Raw genomic sequence first — 16,111 nt, forward strand, 5'->3', positions numbered from 1 at the left:
AACGAAATAACTATCTTTGAGATAGACTGATGTCCAGTTCTTCCTGCTAGGAATACTGCAATACTGTAGGAATAGGCTCTCACACCCCAGTGATGCTGTACTGGATTTTTTTTTTTAAAGATTATATAGGCAATCTAAAACATGACACAGATTTTTAATGTATTTTAATAAATTATTGCTAACTACTTTTCATTGTTTGTTTTCTAGTGATTAGGAGTGTTTATCTCTTAACTTGTAGCTCAAATGAAGGCCACATTTTGGAGCTGCAGCTTAAGTCATTCTTATATTCGCTAGAACATTTTTATGAGTCAGAATATAAAGTGGAATAAAATCCATGTTTTTTTAAATGGCTAATGCAATTTTTTGATCACGTTTACTGTTTGCTGATAACTTTTTAGTGTTTAGTATTATTTTCAGTATTAAAGCTGTCTTCTGTCCAATAAAAGTGTTTGTGATGATTTTATTTTGATGTCAGTAACTGTGATACTTATCAAGTTAAAAGGTTCCGAATTTTTTTCAGTCTCGAAACCTAGAATGCAACCAATACCATCTGACATTGCTGTTATTATGTACACAAGTGGCTCTACTGGGATACCAAAAGGAGTGATGATTTCCCACAGTAATCTCATTGCTGGATTAACAGGCATGGCTGAAAGGATTCCAGATCTTGGGTAAGAAGTTGTATATTTCTTTTTTTAGTTTGGAGAATGTGTTGAAATATCTTGAAATGTTAATGGTCAAGAATAATTCTTTACCGTCTTCCTGAGGACATAGAGGTGCTGTATGAGCCTCAATACAGTAATGGCTTGCTTTTTTAGAAGCTGAGGGTAGGTTGGGGGCATTCTTTGGCATAATCCAACACACACGTTTCAGCATTTTTGAAAACCATTGTCTATTCTTCCCATTTATGAATATGATATTGTTGACATAAAAGGCTGAAATCACCAGGACCAAATAATATTTACCCTCGAGTTCTTAAAGCGGTTAGTGAGTACATATATAAACCCTTGACACATATTTTTAGGAAGTCACTGCACATTAGTGAAATGGCAAATATTATCCTGCTATATAAAAAGGGTGACTGGGCAGATCCAGGCAACTATAAGCCAGTAGGCTTAATGTTCATCACAGGTAAATTAGCATAAGTGAAATATTAAGGATAAGATTGAGCAACATATGGCAAGAACAGGAGTTTTACTGAACAGTCGGCATGTATTCAGAAGAGGGAGGTCATGTTCTACCAACATGGTGGAATTCTGTGAGGAAGCAACAAAAGGATTTGGTCAAAGAGGAGCATATGATATTATTTATCTTGACTTTCAGAAAGTATTTGATAAGGTGCCATATGAGAGGTTGGGCATCTCACTTAAAGAAGTGGGAGTTAAGGGTGTTGTTTGTAGATGGACGCAAAATTGGCTCAGACACAGGAAGCACAAGTTTATGGTGTGAGGAACTCTATCAGAATTGGCTGACATTAAGGGTGTTGTTCTACAGGGGTCAGCACTAGTGCAGCTGCTATTTTTACTATATATAAATGATTTGGATAGGAATAAATGTTAACAAGATAGTTAAGTTTGCAGATGATACCAAGCTAGGTGGATTGCCAGATAATCTAGAATCTGTAGAATCATTACAGAGGGACTTGGACAGCATATAGGCTTGGGCAGATTTGTGGCAGTTTTAATTTAATGTAAGTTAATGTAAAGTATTACATATAGGAAGTAAAAATGTTAGGTTTGAATACACAATGGGAGGTCTGAAAATCAAAAGTATACCTTTTGAGAAGGATTTAGGAGACGTAGTTGACTCGATACTATCAACTGCCAGACAGTGTTCAGAAGCCATTAAAAAGGCTAACAGAATGTTAGGTTGTATAGTGCCCTGATGTGTAGAGTACAAGTCCAAGGAGGATTTGCTCAAGCTTTATAATGCACTGTTAAGCCTCATCTGGAGTACTGTGTACAGTTGTGGTCTCCAATTTACAAAAGGACATAGTAGCACTGGAAAATGCCCAGAGAAGAGCGAAAGGGCTGGTTCCAGTGCTGCATAGGATGAATTATGAGAAAAAATTAAGAGACTTTTCAGATTAAGCAAAAGAAGATTAAGAGAAGACATGATTCAAGTGTTTAAAAATATGAAGGGAATTAGTACAGTGGATTGAGATTTATTTTAAAATGAGTTCATCAAGAACACAGGGGCACAGTTGGAAACTTGTTAAGGGTAAATTTTGACCAAACATTAGGAAGTTTTTCTTTACACAGAAAACCATAGACACATTTGGAATAAGCTACCAAGTAGTGCGGTAGACAGTAGGACTTTATGGACTTTCAAAACTAGACTTGATGTCATTTTAGAAGAATTAAATGGATAGGACTGCCGAGCTTTGTTGGGCTGAATGGTCCGTTCTTATCTGGATTGTTCTACTTTTCTAAAGAGTTTCACTTTGCAGTGGCGGCCCTGTTGGTTCCAATAAACAGTGGTCTACATTCTAGAAGAATACTTAGGTATTGTTAGCAAAATGATGCAAAGTTTATTTTAGGCTAGTAAGAAATGCGAGTTTATGGTTACAGGTGAAGTTTGCAATATACACCCTCTTTTATTGTCCATTTAAAGCTTGTTATCCATAAAAAATGTTTAAAAATTACTGAAGCAAAAGTATAAATTAGACCAAAGAGGACAGAAGAAGTATACTAAATTAAATTCTACAGATACATAGTTCTATAGCATATTCTTTATTAGTTATCTAAAATCTCAGAAGTAAAAGCAGAAGCATTCTTCACCAGCCTGAAAGAAACTTATTTACAGGTAAGCTGCCTACCTATACTACAGACTATTGACAATAACATATGGCTGATAAATTTGTCTCCTTAGATTTTGTACAGAAGTAGTCATTTTAAGTGTTCTCCATATTTATGTGTTTTATGGTTTTACTTCTTATACTTCTCACTTCAAGTAAATACTTTTAAAAACAAATGTAAGATCATGCAGGTGGCATGGTGACGCAGTGGTAGCACTGCTGCCTCACAGTAAGGAGGCCATGATTCATGTCCTGGGTCCTCCCTGCATGGAGTTTGCATGTTATCCCTGTGTGGGGGGGGGATTCCTCCAGGTTCTTCGTTTTCCTTCCACAGTCCAAAGACATGCAGATTAGGTGAATATTAGCAATCCTAAATTGTCCCTAGTGTGTGGTTGGGGTGTGTGTGTATTCACCTGCGAGAGACTGGTGCCCTGTCCAGGGTTTGTTCCTGCATTGTACCATATGCTTTCTGGGATAGGCTCCAGCACCCCCTGCGACCCTGTTAAGGACTAATCGGGTTAGAAAATGACTGGCTGACTGATAACATCATGCAAAACCTTCATGTATTATGCAGTGAAAAGTCAGCCATTTAGAACATCAAACAAAAGAGCTCTTGCAGATTTTTATCTACTGTAAGTAGCCAAAATGCTAGCCCCTACTGTATTTATGTTCAGGAAGACACTAGAACTGATTATTATGTTTTTGTGCATTAGACTTTCAGCAAGTACAATTTTTATTACCCGGAAACTAGAAGTATAATGTAAAATTATGTATATATACTATACTATAGGTGTTAAGTTCTTTCGGTAAAAAGAAGTAAAAAAGTAATAATAATAATACCATTTTGCTTTTATGTATTGTCAGCTTTTGGGTTTTATAGCAAAATCTCCTTTTGGATCCCATGTTTTCACAGATTGTAATGACTCATTTAGTCTTTGTTCATAGTGATATCATTCTTCATCAACAGAATCAAAAGATCAGTGAGCTGTTCTTGTCCACATAGATCTTTGAGTTTGGACTTAATGGAATTGAGTTTGGACATGCTTCTTTCAGCAGCTGCTGTTAATACATTTTCCATAATGTAAACAACTTTAGAAACACATAATAAGCATCAACATTTTGAATATATCAGCATTGTTTGGATGCCATTCTTTGGTCAGGTGTATGCAAAATGAAAAGCTGTCAGCTCTATTAGTAGACCTGATCCAATTGAGCTAAAATGGCTCTGTCAAATTTGAAACCTGGACCCAAACTGATCCTTCTTTTTTCCTGTAGGAGTGAACAGATATGGAAATGAATTCTCACAGATGCCCATAGTTGTACGATACTTTGTTTAGCTGCAATGGAGTTCAGTTGATAGGCAGAAAATGTTATGCACCATGAAGTTATTTTATAAATCTGTAATACTTTTTGAAACTTGGGAGAATTTGATAACCAAAAAAAGTCAACTTGAAAAGCTACCATTTTTTCTACCAAGGCTACCAAGCAAAGTGAATGCGTGTGACTTGCACATAGTTATTATAGCTGCCTTTAGCATCATAACATCATACATACCAACATGATCAGCACACAAATATTACTGCACATATTCTGTGGAGTTAATAGCAATAACTATCATAGACCATACTTTTTTCCATGGGACAATTAACAGTAGCCTTTCTTGCTATTACAAGGCATGTTACTTATCACTGCTTTTTCCCTGTTTCTAAAAATTAGAAGGAAACATACACTTGTGCTTAGAAGCAATCAGTTGCTCCTAGTGGGAGAAAAGAGCGCATGGGACAATGAAAATGGGCAGGGTATGGAGTCACAGTAGCTTCTCCTCTCTGAGTGGGAGCTTGTTTTCTTGAGAAACTTTAGATGCACCAGATGCCCATCTTCAGGTCTTTCGGTAGTCACTGACAAAATGAGTACAGATAGCTGAAATGAAGTTCCTGTGCTGGGTTATTAGGCTTAGTGTCTATGATAGGGTGAGAAGCACAATAATAATGGAGGATTTTTTCCTGATTTAGAAAATTCTTTTGAAATGGTTTAGGCATGTATTTTGGATGCTTGAATACTTTGTGATATTTCGGTGGAACAACACACCATTGATGTACCAGGCATGGCCCACTGGTATAAGGCCCAGGAACAGACCCAGGATATGCTAGAGGGATTATATCTCTTGACTCCCATTAGGAACATGTGGGAGTTTTCTAGGAGGAGCTAGATAAAGCAAAAGAGTATCCTTGTCTGTCCAACTCAGCATGTTGCCACCATCACTAACATCAACAGGCAAAGCAGAAAGAAAATGAACTGAAGAGAAATAATATTTATATCAGGTAATAAGAGTGCTAAGGCTTGTATCATTCATTTCTTTTGAATAAATATTACACATTGAAAATTAAAAATTAAATTCAGTTATACAATCTTTACACTTAGCTTTGTATTATCCTACAGACATTAAGAGTTTTTTAACTTGCCTCCTAAGTTAGCTGTATTTCCAGGAGCTACATATGCATATTTGTGAGGGATAGCTTCTGTTGTCATCAATGCAATTGATGGGTCCCTACCCAGTTGAAAATAGTTTTTTTTCTCCTTTTCAAATGCAGACTCCTCCAATAAATTCTCTTAGGGCACTTTTTACTTTCTCATATACATAGTATCGTGAAAAAGTTCGACCTTGAGATTTTAATGAATCTTGACGTTTTAGACCTTCCTGAGTCTGAAAATACCATTTATGAAATTATGTGTGTCTGTGTGTAAAAAAGATAACTCGAAAATGCTTTGACCTAGGTCAGAGAGACTTTGTACACCTGCTTTATATCAAAAATAAGAAATCCTATCAACTTTTGGGCCACAATTTTCAAGTGAACTATGGTTATAATTACAGATAGATGATTCAAATTTTGTATTGATATTTATAATGATAAAAAGCAAACAGATATGAAATTTGAGAAAAATTACTCAACCTGAAGTAGTATTTTGTTTAAGCAACCATCCCAATTTTTTGTATCATGGAAATCTAAGTGTGTACATGATATTAAAAACTGTATTTAATATAATGTATATTCTTTCAATAACTATTACTAATTTTAATTTAATTTATAAATCATCAGTTTAACAATAGTGTATACATATTGAACATGTCATGTAAATATAACGATGTAATGGGAACAATAAGCTGCCACAACCCCATTGTGTTCCTGGTAATACATTTATTTTGTGATTTTTTTTTTATTTCCGCCATCATTATCATTATTAAATGTAGCTAAATACAGTTTTACCTATAGCAATTTATTGCAACAAATATTATATAATACTAACACTTTCTATGTTTTTAGGTGACTATAACTCTTTTTATTGTGCATGTAATCTAGGTAATGCATATCAATTCATGAAAAAATTCCACCATCGTTTTCAACATCCCTAAGTGTGAAAATATTATTTTAATATAAAGTTTGATTATAAATAGAGATACATGAATGTATATTGATTTTATTAATTAGTTATGATGAGAAACAAAGAGATATGATATTTGAAAAATGTTGGGCAACTGGAAGTGGTTCAGATTACCGTTTCCTCTATCTCAGTATATGAGAAAGTCGAGGGGAGCACACTCCCGATTTTTAAACTATCAGCTTGAGGATTTGATTTGCATGGCACTCTCAAGAGTTGAATTTCAAATTTTTCACACAAATGAAGGTACAGCAACTTAGTTTGGTCTATTTGTGTTGTTGTACACAATGGTATATACAAACTTTATCTATTAGAAATCCAGAAGACTTTGTTCATGATTCATCAAATGTTATTTGGCAGGTGGGCCCCACAGAAAATTGTTTGTTATTTGCCCAAAAAATCCGCATTTGTTAATCCCTTTGTGTTGTTCGCAGCTACGATACTCTGTTGTATGCAAGAGACCAGAACATGTAGCACAGCTAACCATCTCTCATTTATGTAAAACTCTGTCATATTGAGTCTGTAAGTGTGTGTCACAAAAAACAACAATTGAACGCACTAATGCATTGTTTCTAATTATAAAGTGTTTGTGTCTGATACCCCTGATGCCTAAGACCTTTGACATGATTGCTGTGTTTACATAAGTCTCCTTCAAGACACACCATGCAAACTTGTATACATGGTGTGTGCCCTCCCTGAGACCAGATGAATTTCCCTTTACATAAAGCCACAGGGTCGACATGGTGGCGCAGTGGGTAGCGCTGCTGCCTCGCATGTTCGCTTCCCGGGTCCTCCCTGCGTGGAGTTTGCATGTTCTCCTCATGTCTGTGTGGGTTTCCTCTAGGCACGCCAGTTTCCTCCCACAGTCCAAAGACATGCAGGTTAGGTGCATTAGCAATTCTAAATTGTCCCTAGTGTGTGAGTGTGTGTGTGTGTGTGCGTGCCCTGTGGTGGGCTGGCGACCTGCCCGGGGTTTGTTTCCTGCCTTGCGCCCTGTGTTGGCTGGGATCGGCTCCAACAGACCCCCGTGACCCTGTAGTTAGGATATAGCGGGTTGGATAATGGATGGATGGATAAGATAGATAGATAGATAGATAGATACTTTATTAATCCCAATGGGAAATTCACATTCTTCAGCAGCAGCATACTGATACAAATAAAAATAGAAAAATAAAAGTAGAAAAGTACACATACATATACAGTCATACACGGAGCTGCTGAAAAGGCTGCCACTCACGATAAAGCCACAGTAACCCTCCACATAAAGTAGAAAATGGTTGAAGTCATTGGTTAGGGGAACTGTGAGAAAGAACGCACAGGATCACTGTGTTTTTTTTTTTTGTTAATTAACAAGCTGCTTTTTTCCCATCTTAAGAGACAAGCTGTGTTTAACAAGCTGTTTAACAACTGTATCACATCATGGCAAAATGTATGAAGGTTTACTAAATATGTTAAAAAATGTGTTGGTGTCATGTACGTCTTGGTGGAACAGTTTTTAAAACTATATTCAAATATACTTGATATCAAACAGTCAAGTGTCATTAATAAGTTTAGATTCCAGTACATACTGTATTTTTATTCTGTTTCTGAGTTGCTCCATAATACAAAGCCATTAATCCCATGGGTAAATTTACTTTGTGTAAAGTAATATAATGACCATTTTAGAGTTTCACAGTACATGATCTTCATCTCAATTCAACTGATTGCAAGTTTGTTTTTTGTTTTTTTACTTACAGTGAGAAGGACACTTATATTGGTTATTTGCCTCTTGCTCATGTACTGGAATTGAGTGCTGAGATGGTGTGCTTGGTTCATGGATGCCGTGTTGGCTATTCATCCCCACAGACCTTAGCAGATCAGGTTTGTTTCTAGATTGGGCTCTTAAGGCTTACTATTCATGCTCATTCCATTCATATTCTTATCTTATGCAGCAGTGTGTATTATGTATATGGACTTGCATGTTAGCATTACAGCAGGCAGAATATTTCAAGTTAACAGCTGAGTATGGACCCATCTCTCCATGCCACTCCTGTGTGAGCTTGTAGAACTAGTTTAGTCAGTAGGTCCAGTTGTGTACAGAAGATCCAGTTGTGGACAGAAACTTACCTACAACCCAATTAAAGATTTACCTGTGACAAGTTCCTGTTAATTATAAAGTCCAATGATTCCTAAGGTTAATTTAAAATTGTCTTTTGCCCATTCAGTATAACCCTGGAGAAAACCACAAGGTTTGATGTAGCTTAGTTAGCCCCATACAGTGAGATTACACTAGTCTTTAGAAATAATTGTTTTTTACTGGCTTGCTCACTTACAATATTTTGATGTTTACCAGTACCTAGCTGTAAGTGTTAATTAATAATCATAAAGATATTTTAATTGACTTGATAGAAAACACAGTAATGAGAAATTTTATCAAGTACAAAGCAAGTGATGACAATGGCTTAGATGAATCTTAGTCAAAACACATTAACTTGGCTAAAAATTCAATAACCCTGGAAATTTAAACAAAAATTTCCAGCCCAAATACTAGTAAGCAAACATAGCTCCAGTAATTATCATTTGATGTATTTATAAATTCAGGCACACTGTAAGGTTGTTTGTTAATAATATGAATATCGTTTTCTGATTTTTCATTAACTTTCATAAGAAAAAATAATTAATTTATGTCTAATTTCAGTCAACCAAAATCAAAAAAGGAAGTAAAGGAGATGCCAGTGTTTTGAAACCAACTCTAATGGCAGCTGTACCAGTGAGTGTGATTCTAATATTACCTTTCCTTTTACTTCATTTCATAAGGCGCCCCTTAAAATGATGGGAATACTCATTGTATTGTATTTCATGGGTGATTTTTTTTAAATATTTCTTACTAGAAGCTCTATCTCAAATTTATCAGTCATGAAACTATAAATTCTGAATCAGTTTTGCACAATCACAACTACTGTATTACATTTTTATTATAGTATCAAATTTTTATTTTATTTTTTCTTTATACATATAGGGAAATATACATAGTTATGTATAACAGCACTAGTCTTGGGCTTTTTAAGTGTTAAATAAACATTTTCTTGGTCTTCATTTACAAAAATATAATGATGGTGTCTTTTCTTATATAGGAAATAATGGATCGCATTTATAAAAATGTTATGACTAAAGTTGAAGAGATGAATAGGGTGCAGAGAACCCTTTTTGTGCTCGCCTATAATTATAAAATGGAACAGATTTCTAAAGGCTACAGCACACCACTGTGTGACAGGTAATGTATGTGTATTGTAAGATGTACTGTAACTCTGCACGGCATTGCAGACATTTTTGGATTTATCTTACCTGTTGAGTTGTGTGACTCATTCCTAATATATTCATTGCTTAAACATGATTTTTGTCTTTTTAGCTTTGTTTTCCGAAAAGTAAGATCATTGCTTGGTGGAAAGACACGCATCCTTTTGTCAGGAGGTGCCCCCTTATCAGCAGCTACTCAAAGATTTATGAATATTTGCTTTTGTTGTCCTGTTGGTCAAGGATATGGATTAACAGAAACATGTGGGGCCGCAACTATCAGTGATAGTAAGTTATGTTTTCTTCTTTGGTGACATTTGCAACAATATTTAATATGCATTTTCTTTTCCTCAATTATGGTATTAAAGGATAGGATTGATATTTTGAAAATCAAAAGCTGTTTTTCACAAAAATGGCTTTCTGTCATATTATTCTCAGATTATTCAGTTTATTTTTTAACACAGTACTTCAAATGGGGCTGTTGTGTGAATCTTCTGTACTATTGTTTACATGAAAATCCAACCTACACAAACCTTTGTAAATACAGAATTTAATAATTATTCTGCTTTCAGACAAAAAGACTTCTGTATCATTTTGTGACAGAATGAATTATTTCCAACTTCTTTCTTGCTAATAACACTACAAACATAAAAAAATCCAAAATACCAAGATATTCTTTTAATACTAAAAAAAGAAATACTTTACAACAGTTTTGATTTTATGTAGTAATTTAATTTATAGTATCATCTGTGCCTTATCAGACTATTGTCTTTGGATTTAATTTATATTACTTATTTAACACTATGAATAATATTGTCAGTTGTTACTTTTAACTGAATCCCTTTATCAGTTATTAATAAGGCCGTGTAGTTTTAGTCCTAAAATTATGTTAATTCACTTTACATTTAAAGAAAATTGTACATACTGCAATTTATAGGAAACCAGCAGGGGTACCCGCTGATGTCCAGGGTGGAGTAAAGTACACTTGCAGTCACTAAATAGATTCCCTAGGGAAACAATTTTGCCCCACTGAATAAACTGACTGTGGGGACCAACTTTGTATACCTTTGCTATGTCCCAACACGTTAGAAAATTATCACATGACATAACATTCAAGAGGTTTTGAGGGCTGTGTAAGCATTGTAGCCTTTGTAGCATATAAGCGTGTTGTCCACCTCTCGAACCCTCAGGTACCACTCTTCGGACCAGGTGAAAGTATAATAATTCTTTATTATAATATTATACTGTAGTGCACCAAGCACTCTCCTCCACACACTCATTAACACAATACTCTCTACTAAACAATACTCCTCCTCTCCCAGACACGTCGCCACCCTACCTCCCAGCTCAGCTCAATCTTCTGGGCTTCCCAGAGTCCTTTTATAGACCCTGACCCGGAAGTGGCTCCAAGCCAAACCCACAAGTCTGTTTTCCTTCCGGGTCAGGGCAAAGTCCTTTTCTTCATCCCGGGAGCACATCGCTTCTTCCCATCACGTGACTGGGATGCACTCCCGGGTTAAAGGGCATGCCAGAGCCCACTAGCCCCCCTACAGCGACTCCTGGCGGCCCCCAAGATATCCAGCAGGGCTGTGTCAAAACACTGCACAGTCCATGAGGCCCTGCTGGAACTCGGGGCGCAAATATGCTGTCCGGAGGGCTCCTCCTAGCGGCCTGGGGGTGACGACCGGAGTCCATAGCCGGTCGTCTGTCACACCTTCAATGGACTGAGTTCACTAGGTAAGTTCTACAGACTTCTCAGTTCATTTCAGAGTTCCAGGGTCCAAAGGCTTAAACAAAGGCTAGACAAAATTCTGAAAACTTTGTAAAGGGTGTAGTCCTTTACAAAGACCACTCTTGCTCACACATGGATAAACACACACACATTCACCCACCTACACACACACCTTAGTCACACACAGTAACAGTTTGCAGTTGGAAATTAACATAACCTAAATAAACAACTAACAAATAAATAATAAACATAGGCGGCATGGTGGCACAGTGGTAGCGCTGCTGCCTCGCAGTTAGGAGACCTGGGTTCGCCTCCCAGGTCCTCCCTGCGTGGAGTTTGCATGTTTTCCCCATGTCTGCGTGGGTTTCCTCCGGGTGCTCTGGTTTCCTTCACACAGTCCATGGGTTTGTTTTGTGCCTTGAGCCCTGTGTTGGCTGGGATTGGCTCCAGCAGACCCCGTGACCCTGTAGTTAGGATATAGTGGGCTGGATAATAGATTGCTAATAAACACTTTTGTTATTAGTTCCGTATTTGCTGGAGCATGCCTGGCCATAGTAATTTTCATGAAATGGGACTTGCAAAGCTATTGAGTTATGACAGAATGTTGTGAAACAACAGAAGTGAAAGGTGAACTTTATTACACCAACTGACCGGTATGGATATCAGGTGAATGTGGCATTCTGAAGGTAAATTATAGAGTGACCAGTTTCTAAGTCCCAAACCGGGACACATGTGTAGCATGTATGCAGGCCATCATCATTTGTTTAATACCTGCATTATCTCCTCATCAACACCGAGGTTTCAGGGCACAGGAATAAAAAATATTATACAAATAAACACATATGCCCCCATACAGTGTTCAAAGTGTAAACAAATAAATGGCAGCACTGCCAGTTTTTGTCTTCTTCTTGGTTGTCTTGGCAGTGTTATTTACATTTAACAAAAGTTCTTATTTAAGCTTTTCCTGCTTGCCCACGCTATTAAATGTATATTACATTGAACTGGGATAATTGTGAGGATGTTTGTTTCGGCAAACAAATGTTTTATTAGATGAGCAGCCTCTTAAAACATTTTGATATTCTTCAGTTATTTATTAGGACGCATAGCCTGAATTCGGTACTGTCTCTGTCACCTGGATGTCTGGCTGCCCTAGTAAATTATAATAATAGTAGAAATTCTGACTCTATAATGTGTAGATAATAGCGCTGTGAGCTTGGTTTAGTTTAAGGTAAATAGGGAAAAATGTTTATTTGTTTTCCTTGCTTACATTTTATACAGTTAGTAAGATCATTTAATTTACCTGTTCCTAATTAAAGCAACGGGAGAAGGAAAGTGCATTCAGAGTTTTCTACACATGCTGAGTTGGACTTGCTGATGAGAGGACTGCAGTCCTGCACATGCAGTCACACAGTGAAAGTGACTTTCTACCCTGCACATGCAGTCTTCTGGTTTTTCATTAACTTGGGGATCTGTTTGTCATCAGTAGCATCTGTCAGAGTTAAAAAAAGAAATACATTTATTTGCATTTTTTCTATATTTTATCTACTCTCAAGGTAAAGCTGAACAATGAACTAGTTCATGTCTGAAGTAGAACAGAATGTTTCTCCATATTAACAAATATAGAATTAACAAACAAACAAATTAACAAATTTGCCAATGCTTTTTAATGGAAGATTTTGGCATTTTAAAATTGTGGGAGATATCTGTTTAACATACCTCAACAAAAATTAAACTGTCATGACAAATTTCCTTGAAGAATAAGTGTGCCACATTTCAACTAACTTGGGCCATACGGTACTGAGTTGTTTTATGTGGAAAGTATGGCAGTCCTGGTTAGCTGCAGAATCCTTGTAATTCGTGAACCCAAGACCGTCTACAGTCATGTACAGTAATCCCTCACTTATCGCGGGAGATAGGTTCCAAGGCCGACCGCGATAACTGAATTTCCGCGAAGTAGGGACACCATATTTATTTAATTATTTAATGTGTATTTGGACGTTTTTAAACCCTCCCTGTATTGTTTACAAACCACCCTTTACTCTATTAATAACAGGGACAACTGCTAAGCAATATGAAATCAGTAGATAAGTTTACACTTACTGTATAGCGAAGTACACGTAGCAGCTTGTAGGCGGTCATGACGTCGTCGACCTTGTTGCAAAGATTCCTAAAGCAGATTCCATCCAGACTACTGCCCTATCACGTCCACTTGCAACTCATTTTGCGCCCTGGTTAAAGGACACTGCGGCCGTAGATCTTATATGCTTTTCCTCCTTTTTAAATAAAAAGAATCGTGGACTAATTGATGCTGTGATGGTGTCCTGCAGCGGTGTAGCTGTTCCCTTCCTTCAACATATCCAAAACTTTTACCTTTTCTGCAATCATTTGCATCTTCTGTTGGCGCTTGGACACGGCCCCTGCAGCAGTAGCACGTTAATGCTGAATGAGTGAGATGAGACTTCCTGGTTAATGCAGCACTCCATCGCTGAGTCAATCAGCAGCACACAGGAACTTAACTGCGTGCTCTGATTGGGTAGCTTCTCAGCCATCCGCCAATAGCATCTCCTGTATGAAATCAACTGGGCAAACCAACTTAGGAAGCAAGTACCAGAAGTAAAAAGACCCATTGTCCGCAGAAACCCGCGAAGCAGCGAAAAATCCGCGTTATATATTTAGATGTGCTTACATATAAAATCCGCAAAGTCGTGAATCCGCGAAAAGTGAACCGCGAAGTAGCGAGGGATTACTGTACCAGGATTAGCCAGGAAAATCAGGCAAGAGTATGGTACAAAAGGTGCTTAGTGCTTTTATTTAACAAAAGTCATGGGTTCAAAAACCCTAAAGCGGAAAAGTGCAGTACCTTCAAAATAAATAATCAATAAGTAAAACAGTGTTTTTGTGGAGGTTAAAAACAAACACTAAATAATCCAAACAGTTAAAATTCACAGGTTAAAACACAGGATCTTCTTTTAATATCAATATGAGCCTTGGTCCTTCCTCTAATCGATCGACAGACTCAGTCATCCTTTTCTTCAGCTTGTACCCCAACCACCTCAGGCAGCACACACTGGGTTACTGCAAGTCTAACTTGTGTCCTCGCCACCTTTCCTTGGCGTCTGTGGGAACCTTACAAGCCCTCCTTCTGTCTCTCGCCTCCAAGCCGCTGCTTATGTGGGACCCCACTTAAAGCTGTTGGTTGCACCTTCTCCTGAAGTGCTCAACAAGAGCAACCCTAACCCTCAAGTGCTGTACGCTAACAGACAGAGAGGTCAACAGACATGGCTATCACAATAGCTGCTTTGCCCATTATATGTGTAAATGGTACACTTCTCTTATAAAATGCAGGTTCTCACTAAATAAAGTTCCCTGGGGGAAAAGTGTTAGAATGAAACATAGCCTGTTGTCTTTCCTCATACAAATGGGTAATCTGTACAAAATTTCGTAGCAATAAGTTCGGTGGTGTAGATTTGCTTGCAGACAAACACACATTCAGCTTTTTATATTAGAATATCCTGACAGGGCACTAGCTAATAAACATTCAGATTTTCACTTGTCATATTTGAGTGGTTTTTTTTTTTTGACAAGATCAATATGCTGTTATAGTGCTGTATTTATTATATGTTTGCTTTCACATGTGACTTTAGCGTTTGTGTGTTTACAAAATATGGCTGCACATTTGTCCCTGTCCAAGCAAAAAACTGTTATTTTTCAGTCTTGTGCGCGAAGGAAAACAAAGACTCCAGTACGATACAGATAGAAAAAAGCAGTGAATCCTGCAGCACCTCAACCGCGACTGAAAGGTGCATCGCTCATTCTGAGTCAGAAGACAGGAAAGAGTGGAAAAGCGAAAGTTTCAGACTAGTTGGCTGTCGAGCTAAAACTGGCTTTTATACAATCTGGAGGAAGACACAACGATGTACAAATACTGCTGCAGCAAGCCTAGTTTAGCCCGTATAACATATTTTGTGGCAGGATCACACCGTTTCAAATAAAATATAACAGCTCAGTCCCAACAGCAAATGACATGGAGCATGCAGTGACAGTGTATTGACTGTAAACAAATGTGCCAAAGAATCTGTGGTGGTAAAAGGTTTCCAGACAACAAAAACAGAAGAATCATGGATCAAAAAGAACTTTCAATTAAAATAAACTCAGCATATTATACAGCAAAGGAAGAACTCAGTTTCACACAAATTAAATCACTTCTTTGGCTGCAAAAGAAAAATACTCTGGACATTTCTCAACAACCACAATGACAACGAACACAAATCAACAAAATAATCCACAGATTAATCAATTATCAAAATAATCGTTAGTTGCAGCCCTTTTGCAGAAGCTTCTACTTGTGGCTACTGAAAGCGTGTGTGAAGCCAAGACATGTGCATCCAAATAGAGTGCAATGGTCATGTGCAGACTATGAAATCCTTACTTGTAACCCGGTTAAGAGTTTATATGGCCAAATAATCAGGTTACTTGCAGAGAAATCTATGTTTAATGGGTTTTTCAGAGACCAATAACCCAGTTTCTCCCCCTGGAGTATGGGCTTCTATGACATTTTAGAAACCAGGTTTCTGTGAATAACTCGGTTATTAAAAGTGCATATAAACACACTTAGTTTGTCAACTCTTGGTTGGATTGCATTTATGTACTCCATGGTATGGTATTTCTATGTTTTTTGAATATGTTCATGTCTTACCTTTCATTCTCAGACTCCAGTTTCCAGTTTTAGATTGTGCTAATTATGCAACGGTGGCTGTATGATGCACTGCAGTCCCATCCATGCTAGTAGTTAGGTGGACCTTTTTGATTTTAGTTGCAATGTGCATTTGTTTGATTTTAATGTACATGTCCATGGATATTTTAAATAATGC

At 37.2% G+C, this 16,111-nt stretch overlaps 1 protein-coding gene across 4 annotated transcripts in view; it reads left to right on the forward strand.

Annotated features, from left to right (window-relative positions):
• The window catches only part of acsl3a (acyl-CoA synthetase long chain family member 3a), a 99,634-nt gene that overhangs the window by 61,161 nt on the left and 22,362 nt on the right, over nucleotides 1-16,111 (forward strand). For all 4 annotated transcript variants that reach the window (XM_051923780.1, XM_028794408.2, XM_028794409.2 and 1 more), the window contains 5 exons: nucleotides 521-671; nucleotides 7,972-8,095; nucleotides 8,913-8,984; nucleotides 9,349-9,488; nucleotides 9,624-9,796. In XM_051923780.1, coding sequence (XP_051779740.1) covers nucleotides 521-671; nucleotides 7,972-8,095; nucleotides 8,913-8,984; nucleotides 9,349-9,488; nucleotides 9,624-9,796 — 660 coding nt within the window. The remainder of the gene's footprint in view (nucleotides 1-520; nucleotides 672-7,971; nucleotides 8,096-8,912; nucleotides 8,985-9,348; nucleotides 9,489-9,623; nucleotides 9,797-16,111) is intronic.

This window comes from Erpetoichthys calabaricus, chromosome 2 (assembly GCF_900747795.2).
Source record: "Erpetoichthys calabaricus chromosome 2, fErpCal1.3, whole genome shotgun sequence".
NCBI classification, from domain to species: Eukaryota; Metazoa; Chordata; class Cladistia; order Polypteriformes; family Polypteridae; genus Erpetoichthys; species Erpetoichthys calabaricus.